Below are 16,939 nucleotides of genomic sequence, written 5' to 3' on the forward strand. Positions count from 1 at the left end.
TCTACTTCTGAATGTACGTTTGGCAAAGATGTTGATATTGCCATTGAGTAATAACGTTGAGGTTCCCGTGAATGATTTTTGGATCGAAATTTGAAAAGTCGATTATCACATTTTATCGCAAAATCGATTGCTTAACTCAAAGTCTGAGGATCAGGTAAGTTGAGCATCAATTTCTTTACTTCGTATTGCAATCCATAAAGAAATTGACTGATGAGTGCAGCATCATCCCACTTGATGTCAATTGCAAGTTGTCGAAATTGTGAAGCATACACTGTTACAGAGCGATTTTTTTGTCGCAAAATTCGGATCTTATTTGTTGCAACACGAATTGCATCGTGTTCACCATACATAGATCAAAACTCCACCAAAAAAGCTTCCAAATTGTCCAATATTAGATTTCGTTGTTCAAAAAAAGATGAAAACCACGATAATGCAGAACCAGAAAGTAGAGTGCCAATAAACCTGACTTGTGATCCTGGAGTTGGATAGCTTTGCGGTTGAAGTTCAATTGCCAATTGTACTTGATTGATGAACCCTCGAAACTTTGATCTCGTACCATCAAATTTCTCGGATAAGGCAATTCTTGGTTCTCTAGTGCTTACAGGGTGTTGTACAATTGGAGAAGGAACGTGATTTATTGTAGATGTTGAAGCAGCTCTGATCATCTCTATATCCCCACTTTCTGCTATTCTTGTTCTTTCATGTGTTGGTGAATTGAGTTGATGCATCGCAAGCATTAACTCCGTCATTTGCTCTTGCATTTGTGCCATTGCACTCTTCATTTCAACAAGCTCTGCCATAATGACACTAAGAAGAAAAATTTGTTTGATACTGCTCAAGACAAAAGAAAAGAAAGACTTGATAACAAAGAAGATACTAAGAACAATATCAATTTAGAAGTGGGTAATCCGTAAACTTTTAATACGCTTATGTCTTGTCAAGAGAAAGGGGTAATCCACTCTTACTCAAGAAAAACAAAGCTCTCATATTGTAAGTGTACTCTTGTCAATCTGTCAAGGACAAAGACTCGATGAGGGAAAATATACACAAAAAGGCTATCTCGATATAATAAGTCAAAATATAAACAAGTATGTATATTAAAAGGAAACTGGAATGGCTATTGCCACAAGACAAGAAACTAAAGACTCTTGAACCTGGACTAGGAGCAAGAAAGGAGTTGACAAGAGTGAAGAAGCCTTCACTCTTGTCTCTATATATACTATCTAACTAGGGGCTACGTGGCGACGTTCTATAAGACCTCCAATATGCGTTGACTTTGTAGGACACATGCCTTGACTTACAAGGCAAGTTTTTCTACGCGTGGGCCACATAGTTAGCTTTATCTTCAAGCTAACAACATGTGTGGCACATGGCCAACTTGTTGACCATGTTTCTAATCCAAAAAGTCAATTAAAGATACCTATGAAGTCAAAGCAGCATCTAAGAAGTTTCTAGAAAGCTTCTATATTAAATATTATAGAATTAACTTACTTTTATCTACTTTTACTTACTTCTACCTATTTCTATATGTAATTATTAGCTTACATGATAATGGCCGTGACAGTAAGTCGACGATGGTTCCTTAACAGGAGAGCTTTGGTGAAGAGATCAGCAAGGTTATTTGTAGATTCAATTTTCTTAATTATAAGTGCTTGATTAGTAATCAAGTCATGACTATAACTAAAATACTTTAGATCAATATGTTTTGTCCTATCACCTTTAATGAAACCAACTTACATCTGTGCAATACAAGCACTATTATCTTCATGCAAGATAGTTGGAGAATCATCATATGAAAATCCACAGGTTGTTTGAATGAATTTATCAATTGATCGCAACCAAATACATTCTCGAGATGCTTCATGTAAGGCAATAATTTTTGCATGGTTGAATGAAGTTGCAGTTATTGTTTGTTTCACTGATTTTCATGATATTGCAGCTCAATGTCTTAAAAATACATATCTTGTTTGAGATTTAGCTGTTGCAATATCCTGCATCACAATATCCAACCAATTTTGGATCTGTAGATTTTATGTAGTATAATCCCAAGTCTTCAATACCTTTTAAACAACATAATAAATGTTTGATGCCATTCCAATGTCATAGTGTTGGACGTGCACTATGTCTTGCAAGAACACTAACTGCAAATGCAATATCTGGTCTTGTAGATGTAGCTAAATACAAAAGTGCTCCAACTGCAGCGAGGTATGGATATTGGTCTCCCAATATTTCTTCCTCTTCCTTGCATGGACGGTATGGATCATGACCATCACGACCATGTCCAACCATTAGTGTGGACAATGGATAAGCATCAATCATATTAAATCTTTGTAAGATTTGTCTAATATACGTTAGTTGGTAGAGAAAAATGCTACCATCTGTTAGATGCATAATCTGAAGACCAATGCAAAAAGTTGTTTTTCCTAGCATTTTCATCTCAAATTCACTTATAAATAGGTTTGTAGCTGTAACACATGCAGATGTAGTGCCCTCTAAGTTAAGATCATCAATATATACAGCGATGATCACAAAACCAATTTTATCTCATTTGATAAACAAACAAGGGATTAGTGGATCACTTATAAAATTATTTGTAATTAAATAATCTCGAAGATGTTGATACCACATTCGTCTGGATTGTTTTAAACCATATAAGGCCTTACATAATTTAATACTACAATATTTTTCTGGAGCAGGTTGATTTGGAGTTCCTGTTTCTAAGCCAGGTGGAACTTTCATATAAATATTTGCATCAAGAGAACCATATAGATATGCAGTAACTACATCCATCAGATGCATCTCAAGGGTGGCATGAACTATCATTCCAATAATATATCGAAATGTAATTGAATCCATGATTGGAGAATATGTGGATTCATCATCAATGCCAAATCGTTGAGTAAATCCTTGAGCAACAAGACAAGCTTTATAGCGGGTTATTTAGCCTTGAGCATCTTGCTTGCATATTAATACCATTTTATGTCCCATAGGGCGAGATGTAAGAGTGTCTATAATTGGACCAAAGACTTTCCTCTTACACAAAAAAACATACTCCTCCTCAATAGTAGTTTTTCATTTTGATCAATCAGAGCAATGCATCGCCTTCTTTGCAAGAAAGGGCTTTTATAATCATATATGCAAATGCTTCATCTATCGTAATAGATGGTCTGTCCCAAATATCATCTGTAAGACAATACAGAATAGATAATTCTTTACTCAACTTATTCTTATTCCTTCCAATTATAAGATTATTTTTTATAGGAATTGAACATACATTATGTATGGATATATCATCATGAATTGATAGTCCTGCAAGATGAGTGGCAATTTCTTGAGAAATAATACCAGGATTAGTTAATTTTATAGCTTTCTTCTTACATGGTTGCTTATCTGGTCCACGAGTTCTTTTAGTTGTTGTTGTTTTAACTTGAGGTATTGTAGTCAATGGCACTACAATCTCAGCAGGTGCATTCTGAGCCTCATTAATAGGAACTCTTGTAATTCTAGGTGCATCATTGAAGCTATCAGGTGTTTCATCCGGGATCCATTTTAAATACAAAATCTTAGTAACTTCAATTTCTGCCAAAGATGTCCTAGGATCGGGATTCATTGTAAACGTTTCTGGTGCTTCAAATATAAGTACTTTATTTCTTTGTTGATTGGATACTCCTCCTCGAAGAGATGGAAATACATTTTCTTCAAAGCGGTAATTTTGCAAACATGCACATAATAATGTGCCAATTGATGGATCAACAATATGAATAATGCTTGGTGAATCAAAACCAACATATATGCCTTCTTGTCGATGAGCTCCAATGGTATGCCGTTGAGGTTCTGGTATTGGAATCCAAGCATGGTAACCAAATACTCATAAGTGAGATATATTTGGAACACGATTCGAAATGAGTTCATGTGGTGAAACAATTTCAAGAGAAGAAGGGCGGAGGCATATTAATGCTGCAGCATGTAAAAGTGCATGACCCCACATAGATGCAAGTAGATTTGCATGAAGGAGGAGTGGCCGGGTAATGGATGTATACGCATTATAAATGACTCTGCAAGTCCATTTTGAGCATGTTCATAAAGAACACAATGTGTCAACTCAATTCTTGTTGCAGTACAATAGTCTTCAAAAGACTTTGATGCAAATTCTTTTGCATTATCCATACGCAATGTTTTTATAGGATAATCAAGAAAATGTGCCCAAAAGTGAATAAACATAGATATAAGATTGGCAAACACCATGTTTCGAGTTGATAATAATGAAACATGTGTTTGTTTACGTGATGCATCAACAAGGACCAAAAAATAACAAAATGGTCGTGATATTGGATTAATAGGACCACAAATATTACCATGCAATCTTTCAAGCATTGGTAGTAATTCTTGTGGAAGTTTCCAAATTGAAGGCCGAGTTATCATTTTACCTTGCATGTATGCATGACATAATTCCATAGAGTCTACATGTGCAGGCTTTAAAGTGTGCCCAGTTATACATGGAATGATCTTTCTAAATAATGTGGATCCTGGATGTCCCAATCATCTATGCTAGAGAGAAACACGACTCTCTGAGATAGATGATGCAAAATTAAATATAATGGGAGGCTGAATTACAATTCGGTATAAACCATTTTCTATAACAAAAGCTTTTTCAATAACTTTATGGTTCTTCACAAGAATCAAAACCTCTTTTCTATTTAAAGTGGCGGTCGAGAGGTGTTAACCATTAATATGCACATCTTGATAGCTGATCAGACTCTAAGGTGTTGAAGGTACAAACATCGCATGTTTACATTTTATGATGGAACCTGCATGTAATTTTACCATTGCTGTGCCTTCTTGGAAACAAAACGCATTTGCTCCAACCATGGTTATCATATTTTCAGTTTGCCAAGTTGAAGATTTTTCAATAAAAATCGTCTATCTCGCAAGATAGTATGTGTTGTTGCAGAATCAATGAGTGCATCATTTGATTCATCATTAGAGGTTCCATCATTCATATAAGCATCTAAGTCATCAACACCAATTGAATCCATGGACGCATCCATCGTAGTATGAACTTCACGAGCCTCAGCTTATAATTTCTTATTTTCTTGGAATATTTTAATAAAATATTTTGAAGTATGGCACACATGTGCTAAATGTCCAATCATTCCACACTTATAGCAAGAATGCATCTCTGATTTTTATTTTCTACTATAATTAATAGTAAAACATTTATTCTTTCCATATGGGTAGAAATGGTCTTAACTATGACTACTCTGATACTTATGAGCACATTTCCCATGTTTATATAATTTCTTCTTAGTCTTTGAAATATTAAGTGCATGAGATTTTGGAATTCTAGTTCCAACAGGACAAGCTTCTACATTACGCAAGAGTAGCTCATTTTGCTTCTCCACAAGAAGTAGATAAGACATGAGATCAAAATGACTCTGAAATTTCATGTTCCTGTATTGTTGTGCAAGCACAGCAAATGTAGGAGGAAATGTAGAGAGAGTTTTCTCAATCATTTCTTCTTCAAAAATGTTTTTTCCACATAATCATAATTGTGAGACAATACTATACATTTAACTATTGAAAGCATTTAAATTTGGAAAATCCAAGACATGTAAATGTGTCCAATTATGACGTGCACGTGGAAGAAAACTGGTCTTTTGATGATCAAACCTAGATTTAAGATTCTTCCAAAGTTCTACAGGGTCTTCTATTTCCAAATATTGATGTTGTAATGCAGGTACAAGATGACGACGAAGGAGAAGAAGTACTTTCCAACAAATAGCAGGAAGTATAGAAATACTTGTTGTAGGAGATTCTTCAAACATAATGGCATCCAAGAGTTGTTCTGCAAATAAATTTGCTTTTGCCATTTTTGCCCATAATAGATAATTATTTCCATCCACAATCAATGGTGGAAATAAAAGAGCTTGAAAATATTGGAATGCATTGGTAATAATTTGAACCATAGTAGAAGCAGCTGAAGATATTGAAGCACTTATTATAAATTAATCTGTAAAGAAAATACAAGATTAAATAGAAAAGTTGAATAAAACGTACCTTAAAATATAAAGTCAAATAAAATGATAAACTTGAATTTAAAAAAACCAATAAATATATATATATATATATATATATATATATATATATTTTGAGGGAGAAAGAGTTGTAGATTAAGGCAGCAGAACAACAATAAGATGGCAATAGCAGGTAGTGGTAGGGCGGCAGGGTGGCAGCGGGCGGCAGCGTCAATGGCGACAAGGTGGCGGCGGCGAATTTGGCAGCAGTTCGGTGGCTGTTTGGGGCGCAACAGAAAGCATGGAGCAAGCAGAGGGTGGAGTTGGGTTGGATCAAGTATTCAGAGCAAACAAAGTAGAGAGTGGAATAAGTGCTCTAAGCAAGCAGCTAATGTGTGAGGGGCTAGCAAGAAGAACAAGATCATGACCCAGACACTGAACAAGGGTAGCAACAGATTTGAAGAGTCAAAGACTAGAGCAAAAAATTGTGATAATATATTGAAGAGAATCATGCTGATAACGTGTTAAGAATGTTTAGAAAGACACAAGAGTAATAGTAAGTCATACACACACACAAGAGTAGTAGTAAGTCATACACACAAGAGGGTTTCTAAGGAGAGAGAGCTTTACACACTCAAATCTATTGATCTAGTTGTGTCTCATATACAAGAAGAGAAAAGAAGAGAGGATAAACATTACCTCTCCACTAGGCTCTAAATACTGTAGCTATGATATTTACTGTAGTCTACAATAAATGTTATGGAGAGCGCCGGCTACATTTAATGATCTCAACAGAAAAAAAAAAGGCTTTCTAAGGCCTCTATTCATGAGGGTTTGAAGTAAGTTTGTAAAAAAAGAAAGTAGCTTAGTCTTAGATTTTATATGTTTGTTGGTATTCCTAAAATTTATGTAAGATTGATTTTGGTTTGAAGAGGGAGCATAAGAAACAATTAATATGAATAATTAGATTGACTTATAATTCCATGTATTAATTGCCACATCTTTGTGCCATCTAAGCTAAATAAACACAATTTTTTTTTAAAACTTGATTTAAATTAATTATCATTTTATTTCAAAGAAAATACCTCTTTATGTAGAATGTTCAATTTTTTGACAATAATGTTAATTGATGTAGATCTTCTTTGTGTAATTTTTTACCTAAATTTTGCTCAGTAGCTCATGAAATCATATCTAGTGATTCAATAATAAGATTTGAGGCCAAAGGTTATTTCACTATCTCAATCATAGAGGGAATCAATGGAATTCATATCTTTGCATATTGAGACTATTTTATGTGTCATTCTTATAATTTTTAAGAATCTAGCTTCTTAAGTGTTATTGTCTTATAATTATAAATTATATTGATTGAAAAAGAGAATTTCATCATATTATAGATTTTTAGATTGAAGGCTTATATAAAAATAAAAATAAAATACCTTTGTTATTGGTACTAGAATAAATCTCTTGTTTTCTTCTACTTCTTCTTATTAACATGAGAATCAAAAAATTACTAAAGATTGGTGATTATTTTTTGAGGTATAAACTCTAGCTTAATATTTTGTTTTAGATAGGATTGTGCTTTGTTGAAGTAATCTTTTCTATGGCCTAAAGAAGTAATAGCATATTTCTTTCTATAAGTATAATTAGCATAATGTCTCTATGATATCTTTTGGTGTTACTTCTTCAATTTTCATGGATTGTCGTAGAATAATAAATATATCTTCTATTTTTAGAAATCCATTTAAGTAATGAAATTGTAATTTTATAGAATAAAATAAATTAATTCTACACTTATAGAATGTGAATGGAGGTTTAAGCTTAATATTATAATTCATTTGTATCCAAACTTTGTCAACCTTATTTGTAACTTTTGAATCCATATACCACTTCTAATTTGAATTTGGAGAAAGGGCCTGAGCACAATCTACAAGCCATGCAACTAGGGCTTTTGGAATAGCATTCATTATTTTATATTTGCAAAACCTAGTTAAAGAGCCACTAGCATCCATTTTGTGAGAAGGCTTTAATAGCTTCTTTTAGGTCAATTAGTCCAAAGCCACCTATTTCTTAATTTTTCCACCATAAAGACTATGCAAATTATAACAACATCTAATTAAATTTAATAAGTTAAAATAAACCATGTAAATATTTTAAGTTCAAAATGAATCTTATGTTTAAGAATTATTATCTTTAACCTTAATATACAAGTGTTGATTAAGTATTTAATTGCAAATTTGAAAGCTTTTGACATAAATAACTATCATAAATTTAAATTCATGTGTTTTTAAAAAAAAGTACAAAATAAATATATTATTCAATGAATAATGTAAAATGAATATCTCATATTATTTTGTGCAGAATCAGTTATCAATTAATAATGGTTGGTCAAATTTTGTCTCATTAGTTTCTTGAATAATAAAATTTAATAGATTCCAATTTGGTTTTTAAATTTTTTAGAAAAAATTTAAACAATAGACCTTCTATTGCACGTGTTACCAATTATAATTCATGAGCAAGTCTACAAATTATGAGTAGTTTGCTTTAAGGTCAACAATAAATGGTAATGGTTGAAGATTTAATTTCATGTCAATGCTAGAAATTATGATATCAAATGGTATTTTAATTATTTACCACCACACAAAATTCTATCATCAACCCAGTTCCTTTGTAGCAAGATCTAAGTATTGGTTTTGTTGTGGGAAATTAGGAGGTTCATTATGACAACTCTCAAAAGATAGCAGTGCAAAAGAGAAACCGTACACAAAGAAATAAAATAGAAATAAAGTACAAGGAAGGTGTCATTATACCTATGAACATGTGCTAAGAAAACAATACGCTAATGTGGTTGTGCAAAACATAGATTCAAATAGATTCAAATATATTCTAAAATCCAAAATGTATCTAAACTCAAAGCTGAAATATTGGGTCGTCGTTCAAGTTGCCCCTGATAAAATAATCAGTTGCCTAATGAGAAGGAAGTCTAATATTTTGGAGACATTCCAATATTAATTTGCCCCCAAAATATGAATCTGTGCATGTAGCAGCCCAAATTAAAGGCAAACTAATATTTCGGAGGCATCCCAATATTTGATTGCCCAACGTCCAATCCACATCTTAAATTGAAATTTACTATACCAACTGGTGATTATTAGTGTATACTTTAGTCTTCTATAATCAGACTCTGCTCAAATACATAATGCAATCTTTCTCCTATTTCCTAGTGTCGACGAAGTATGTCTACAGGATCGACATCTTAGCGAATAAACTCGACGAAACACACCGACACCGACACCGACATTCTGTTCCTCCTGGTTACTCATAAATGCGGTGATAGAAGTGCCATCACGGGTTGAAAAGATTTCTAGATGTCCTGCAATTTTATTTGCAGCGATGGGTTAGTTCATTTAGGATTTCTGATGGGGGGTTTGTGTGCGTGTGCGTGTGTGAGTGTACACATCTGGATACTGTGAGTTTTTGTTGCAGTCATTTAGTAAGGGGCAGACCATCTGGGAACATGACCCACTAAACACTCTGCAGTTGAAAAGTCTCAGTGACGCTTGATGCCGCTTCGAAAGGTCATTGCGCTGTGTATTTAAAGCCAACTGAGATTGAAGAGTCTGTTGATATCAATGATTGCGAGTGAGGTACCCATTTCGATTTGGTTCACATCTCTTGAGCGAACCCGCACTCTCTGCTTCACTTCCACCACTGCTTCACTTGCCCGCCGATGCTCTTAAATTTAGATGCGAAAAGGCAAGTGAATAAAGAAGCTGGATGAGACAATTGTAACTTCAACGCTTGACTCCATGGCTTCGTTATTGCTACTAATGTCGCCACACAGCTGGGTGGATTGGCTGACCTTGTGATTCTTACAGAGCCTGAACCTGCGAGTGTTGTGGAATACTTTGAAGTGTGGTGAGCTTGAAAATGTCCGCCTACTGGGGCAAATATGCAGGTGATCACCTCACTAATTTACTATCAGAATTTTACACTGTTGGAACTGTAACGCATATGTTTGGCTTGAATGTGCACGATTGCAACGTCATTGTTGAGAGAGAGTCCTGTTGCGAACCACGAATTTTTTTATATTTTAGCCCTTTTTAGGTGTCTGGGCGTAGCGAGCAACCCACAAAGCAAAGGCGCTCACCAGAAACACGCCTGCTGGAAATGCGGTTGGGTCTCAAACGAGCTTGAATCTCTTCTTTCCCTTTGATTATGCCTCTCTCGATGAACGTCAGATGAGTTGGTGTGTCTCCATGCATCATTTTTGACAGGCAGGAGGTTGACATGAACTCCCCGTCTCTCGTGCCTCACGAGTTTCGAAGAGTTTCGGAGAGTTTCGGTGGAATTAAACTACCGAAACAGAAAAACACTGAGATACTTTAACAGTTCCTGAGTTCTTCCAGTCATTGTATCCAGAGGTACGATTTGAAACTATGAGAAGGTGGTCAAAAAAACCAGTTCCCAAATTCTGAAAAGATTCCACATATGGTCGAGCAGTTCTAGTGGCACTAACTTCGAAGTCTCTTTGGCTCCATCATCCTCAACGCTGTAATTCTCAGGATCCTGAAGGTTTCTCGGAATTCCACTGCACGTCCACATCATCAGTATTATCCCACAAACTTTGTTTTCTGTTAGCTATTTTAATAAAATAAATAAAAAAAACAAACAAACAAACTACACATCTACGAACTGGTCCTGTGAGATACGAGATTCTGGTACTCCAATCTGTCATAACTGAGGTGAGGATTGGAGAATTAACGCTTGGTGTATTGCTTCTAATATGCTGGGTTTAGCAGGATCATCCAATCCCGACATTTTAGCTCTAATATGAACAACTGTGGAGATTCACTGCTTGAATTCCATTCAGAACAAAATGCCTAGAAAGCTTGTGATAAGGAGTTAAGACACAGAATCTGACATCGTACGGAACCGATTGCTTACTGAACTTTGTTGTGAATTTGAATGCCGGGGCTTGGCAGACGAACTCATCCGAACAGCCAAGTATGTCGCCACCCCTGGAAAGGGTATTCTCGCCGCAGATGAGAGTACAACAACCATTGATGCAAGGTTGTCCAGCATCAACGTTGAGAACACCGAGGCAAATCGCCAGGCTCTTCGAGAGATGCTCTTCACAGCTCCCGGCGTTCACCAGTACTTGAGTGGAGTGCTTATGTTAGAGGAGACGCTGTACCAAAAAACAGTGGCAGGCAAACCATTTGTGAAATTGTTGAAAGAAGGTGGAGTCATGACGGGAATCAAGGTGGATACCGGAACGATCCCTCTTGCAGGGACCAACGACGAAACCATGACGCAAGGGCACGATGGTCTGGGCGCGCGATGCAAAAAGTACTACGACGCAGGAGCTCGATTCGCAAAATGGAGAGCAGTGTTGAAGATCGGGCACACGGAGCCCTCGGAGCTCAGTGTCCAACAGAACGCGCAGGGATTGGCACGATACGCAATCCTCTGTCAGGAAAATGGTCTAGTGCCCATTGTGGAGCCAGAAGTCATATCTGATGGAACCCATGACATTCGCAAGTGTGCCGAGGTGACGGAGCGTGTATTATCTGCTTGCTACAAAGCGCTCAATGACCAACACGTCTTGCTGGAAGGCACGTTGCTGAAGCCCAACATGGTGACGTCCGGATCGGATGCACCTAAGGTGAGCTCCGACATCGTTGCCAAATTCACCGTTCGCTGCTTGCAAAGAACAGTGCCTCCTGCTGTACCAGGCATCATGTTTCTCAGCGGCGGCCAGAGTGAGGAAGAGGCTACTCTCAACCTGAATGCCATGAACGCGTTGCAGACTTTGAAACCTTGGACTCTCAGCTTTAGCTACGGTCGTGCACTGCAAGAGAGCGTGCTCAAAACCTGGGCTGGGGAGAAGAAAAACTGGGTCGCTGCTCAGAGGGTTCTATACAACCGTGCCAAGGCCAATTCAGAGGCTGTTCTTGGCAAATACAGAGGCGATTCGGGCGGTGAAGCTGGAAACCTTTTTGTCCGAGATTACAAATACTGAAGAGAGAGCCTGGATGTGTCGCGAGTGTTGCACAAGCGAACGATTTCCAAGTCCCGCCGTCGACGATTCGCCGTTCTAATCCTTACAACTTTTGGCAGATGCAAATAGAACCTCAGAAGAAATTGCACAATGCAGTGGAAATAGTTTCAATTGCACCTCCTGGTTCCAATACTGCCATCGAACTTGCAGATTACTGCCGTCCTCAGATCACTCGTTCCTCCCTTGCAAGCTCCGTTCGCCATCGCCGAATCCGAAGTTTGTAAAAGCCACCATAAGCTTGAAACAGGTGGTGCCAGTTTCAGGTTTGACATTGAATTTGAATGTGATTCAAGGAGGGTTGCCTTGGCTCATGCTGTAGTCACACCCCAAATTGTTTTAGGCACACTCATTATGTCTATATGCACATGTGGACGTGGACAAAATATGTTTGTTAATTTCCAAAAACAATATTCAAGATAATTATTCATTTTTTTGCAGATGAAAAGACAATTCAAAATTTTCATGACTATGTATAGTAATATGTGTGCCTTTGAAGATGGAGAATTCATGAGTTATTAAGTACTGTAAAGCATGACAAGGTACATTAAGTATAATATTGAGGTGTGTTGAACTAGTTTTTTGATGTTACATGTGAATTTCTTATTTGTTTGATTATTTATTTTTATTTATTTTGAAGGATGGTTTATATATTGGATCACTCTAGTGATGTTGAGAGTAACTTCACACGTGTGTAAAATATCACAATTAATTTAAATCAGAGTAAATCTAGTCTATGTAAAATATACTGGACACCTTTTTATGTTAGATTTTTGTTTAGCCGTTTCCAAATATGACAAAAAGACAAATGATTTGACCTATATATATATATATATATATATATATGTATATAATATTTTTTTAAAGATGGACATTTCTTTGGTTTTAAAACTAAGATGTATCTTTCTTAACTAATTACCACATGCAATGGTCTATTGCCCCATCTACTAATAAAGTAATTTGAACCATAAGATTTGATAATCTTTCCAACTGAACATAAGCCATTAATACAACAAACACAAAGAATATGTTGGTTTTTTACTATTGGTACACATGATCCATCAACCCTCAAAATTGTTCTTTTGGAATGTAGCAAACAATATCATTATGGTACTACTTACAAACAAACAATGTTAGAGACTGCATTGAATATTTTAGGATAAAATCCACAGCCATGCATTTATTTTGCCAGTTTCTTATCAAGGATTTCTTTGCAGATTGTAATTCAAATGTGTACAACTCTTTCCAGTTTTGTATTCACCTTTTCAAGTTTTTTTCAAGTGTCCTAAAAATACGCCATTCTATACAATCAATGCAGTTAAACCTCTTGATTTATATGCAGCCACCATTTTCATTCCCAGCTCTATTGTGAAAAATACACACCAACTTTTGGCTAAAATGTTCTTTTACTTGCAAGGAAAGTTTATCCTTCAGGTTTCACAATGGTACAGTTTACAAGCAGACCAGCAACAACTAGCAGCAAAGTTCCTATGTGTAGGAACTAGACGTTTCCTTCAGCTCGCTAAAAATAGATTTCCAATCTCCAGATTTCTCCTTTTTGTTCGAAACCTGTGGGTATTAACACAAATGCAGCCACAAACATATTTAGTGCAGATCTCATTCCTTTGTCCTTATCTAAAAGAGCCGTGAAAGCATGGCTAGGTAAGACTGGTGGTTCACAAGAAACAAGTGCAACCAAAGCCACAGCACGAAGTACCTCGAATATGAGAGCTTGTTGAGGTGGTTTACTAAGGGCTCGCACACAAATCGTGGCGGCATCTTCTCGAGTGATGGTGCCAGTTATGGGTTCATCCTGCATAAATCATAAACCACATTCCATGGCTTAACCCTAAAGCACAGAAGCACATGATGGTGCAACCACCACCGCCAAGAAGGATTACTTCAAGGATGTCAGACAACATTTAAAACGCTCGGATGGTGCAAATGGAAGGGAAGATTGCCGTTCTGAATACCGCACATCCTGCTCCTCATTCATGTACACTGAGCAGCAAGGTATGGAACAGGACCATCCAAAACATAGGATCCACGAACCTGTGCGAATTGGAAGCCCTGCTGACCACCGGGTTCATCGCGAAGAGCTCCGGGCCGCACAATCGTGTAAGGAATTCCAGTGCTTGCAACAGCTGCCTCATCCAATTCTGCCTGTCGTCGAGCGCCCCCTTTAAACAGCGCTGCTAGTCCACCCTCGTTCCTGTATGCAGCCAACTGCAAGCTTCAGTCACTCCATTGGCAGTCTTAGATGTTGAATTCCTTGTTTGAGCTCTCAAAGCAACGATATACAAATTGAGAAGAAAAAATAGATTTTGATTACAAACTCAAAGTGGTTGTGCGAGGGTTACATGGTAATTCAGATTCGATAGATTGCAAGCTTCTTTAAGGAATGTACCTGGGACATGAAGACGATGTGCTCTACTCCTTTAAGCACTGTTGAGTCTGCCACTGCTCCTACCTGGTCGGTAGGCAAGGTACTGAGTACTTTGAATGAATGAAATTGAGCAGCAAGCGAGCAGATGCAGCCAAGTAGATTCACGAAACCACGAGAGCAGGTGCACAACATTGAAAAACCCATACAGAGATGATCCAACTGTAAGCGGGACCTTACTTTTGTTGGGATAACCACAGCTCGGACCCCTCGCAAAGCTTTCTTCAAGCTTGTTGCATCTGTCACGTCTCCTACAACAGGCTTCAAAAGAGAAAAGACGAAAATTGAAAATCCCCGATCATAAACCGAATGCCAATAAACTCTTCTCTAAAGTCGTAACTCATTTTGAATCAAAGCATCAGCACAATGCGGGAAACTCTGTGTTCAAGCATATAAAGGTACCTCAACATACGGACCAAACGCAGCTGTCGCAGCTTTTGCATCTCGCACTAACGCCCGAACACGAATTCTTTTCAATATCAGTTGGAGCACCAGAAGCTGCATTTAAAGACCAACGGAATTCCCAGTGTCATTGTCTGTAAACGCTGCAGTACTTCAGTTCCGTTACATAATCGATGAATGCTGCCGAATGCCACCACACACGATTATATCGATCCCATGGTGTTGCAATATTATTGAGTGTGGGGTACCTGGCCAGTCTCGCTATCAGCATCCGTGACCAGCACAGCGTCTCGGGGACCTTCTTCCTCCTCTTCGACAGGCTCTGGAGTCACAGTAGGTAAAGTGAAGAATAGCTCCTAAATGAAGTTTCACCTTCAAACTTCGTGATGAATGCAGATGCAGCGATCTAGATATACAATTGATAAGTTATCGCAGCAATCACGAAGTGGATTGACCACTCATTCGCGAACAATCAGATCCTAGAATTCAGTGGAATAATCTCGAAATGTTTAACCCACCTTCCTCGTCCTCATTTGATGGGCCTTCACCGCCATCCCTCGGCAGTTGGTCCGGAGCACCATACCATTTCCTAAGTTTGGGACCGCCTGCACAGTAACGGCAACATTCAGACTCTACTTCGTTCAGGACTGCTCACTACACATTCCTACAGACCATGCAGAAGGAAGGAGGAGAAGTGAAACCACAGATTAAAGCAACCCGACGTCGACGTAAGCCCGCAAAAACACATGACTGTTCTCAGAAACTCTCAGCACAGTTCCTGATTCTCAAAAATTCAGCCAAAAATATCGCAACAACCCCTTTCGTCTCACACTCTCTGTCTCGTCTGCAACCGGGAGGCTTCCCTTTGATTCAAATTTCACAATTGCAGTAAAAAACAACAAGGGAAGGATCGGGATTTCGACAAGGTTTTGCGTTGGTTGCACCTTCAATGTAGTCAAGCAACTGGTCTCCTAACGAGAACGAAGGCTTCTCTTCATCGCCTTTCTTGGCAGCTCGCACTCTCGGCAAGCTCCTGGTGGTGCCAGACGGAACCAAACAACATGGTGGACAGGGGGTGAGACGCTGTGGCAGGGTGGTCCTGGTGAGGGCATTGAGGGAGGAGGTGGGTGAGATGACGGAGTTGGAGAGGATAAGGGCCGCCATAGCTAACCACCACAGCTCCGCTGCTGCCAGACCACCACCAAGAGTTGATAGAGAAACTAAACTGTGAGAGCTTCGCTCTGCATTCCGAGGAGACCCGACCCCGCCCGACCCAATGTCTTGTTCACACCGGCGGACGATCTAGCCTATCCAGGTTGTCCGACGTGGCTGGAGCAGAGGAGAGAGAGGCGTGGCCCTTGTGTTGAGAAAATGAAGAGAAAACTGATTTTATGTCAATAGTGGAAAATATAAATTCGGGCAGCTTGGAATGGAAATAAATCCGGTGAAAAGGAATGAGACAGTGGGTGTTGTCAACCATGATTTACAAGGATTATGAAATAGACCCAAGTTTTTATTAAATCAACCGACTCATGCTGACCATCATGGAAGAAAAAAAAATAAAAATGACCTATAGATTTATTTCTCTACTATTGGATCTGCAACCAATGAAAACCAACCACATTCATTATGATTACCATATTCTTCATCAAGGGTGAATTGACTTAGTAAAAGCACAGATCTATTTAACACTCCCCAAACTATATTGTGTATTAGTATACACCTCATTTATAGGTATTACAAATTTGTGTTGAACGTTTCTTCTATAACATTTTACTATTAATCATGTCATTCTTGGTCTAGTTGAACAATAATTTGTCCTTCCAAAATTTTGATTAATACTAAAAAATCTCTTGGTTGTTGATAGTGTTGAGAGTTTTTGTGTTTGAGCACTACTTGCAGTGCATGCAAATGCTAATGGCCTTTTTTTTGGATTTTTTAAATATTTTTTTATATTATTATTGAAGAAAAATTTATGTAAAAATCATATTAATTACGTTTTAAAAATTAAAATAGAAATGG

General features: G+C 37.6%; 2 protein-coding genes across 3 annotated transcripts; one reads left to right on the forward strand and one right to left on the reverse strand.

Annotated features, from left to right (window-relative positions):
* The first annotated feature begins 9,633 nt into the window (after positions 1-9,633).
* Positions 9,634-12,542, forward strand: LOC112288223 (fructose-bisphosphate aldolase, cytoplasmic isozyme 1). Of its 2 annotated transcripts, none has more exons than XM_073537418.2 (3): positions 9,634-9,767; positions 9,890-9,969; positions 10,997-12,542. In XM_073537418.2, exons 2-3 carry the CDS (start codon positions 9,942-9,944, stop codon positions 12,034-12,036), a joined length of 1,068 nt encoding a protein of 355 aa, XP_073393519.1. In that variant the 5' UTR covers positions 9,634-9,767; positions 9,890-9,941; the 3' UTR covers positions 12,037-12,542. The 2 variants fall into 2 exon arrangements, with proteins under 2 accessions (XP_073393519.1, XP_024387975.1); XM_024532207.3 differs by lacking the exon at positions 9,634-9,767 and having other exon boundaries at positions 9,796-9,969; positions 10,997-11,679; positions 11,824-12,182.
* Positions 12,543-13,459: 917 nt separating this feature from the next.
* LOC112288224 (uncharacterized protein At5g02240) lies at positions 13,460-16,119 on the reverse strand. The gene is made up of 9 exons (XM_024532209.3): positions 15,862-16,119; positions 15,436-15,522; positions 15,166-15,239; positions 14,918-15,013; positions 14,696-14,776; positions 14,480-14,542; positions 14,125-14,298; positions 13,790-13,885; positions 13,460-13,641 (listed from the first exon to the last, which is right to left on the reverse strand). Exons 1-9 carry the CDS (start codon positions 16,079-16,081, stop codon positions 13,561-13,563), a joined length of 972 nt encoding a protein of 323 aa, XP_024387977.1. The 5' UTR covers positions 16,082-16,119; the 3' UTR covers positions 13,460-13,560.
* Between the last annotated feature and the right edge of the window lie 820 nt (positions 16,120-16,939).

This window comes from Physcomitrium patens, chromosome 11 (genome assembly GCF_059467195.1).
Source record: "Physcomitrium patens ecotype Gransden chromosome 11, ASM5946719v1, whole genome shotgun sequence".
NCBI lineage: Eukaryota > Viridiplantae > Streptophyta > Bryopsida > Funariales > Funariaceae > Physcomitrium > Physcomitrium patens.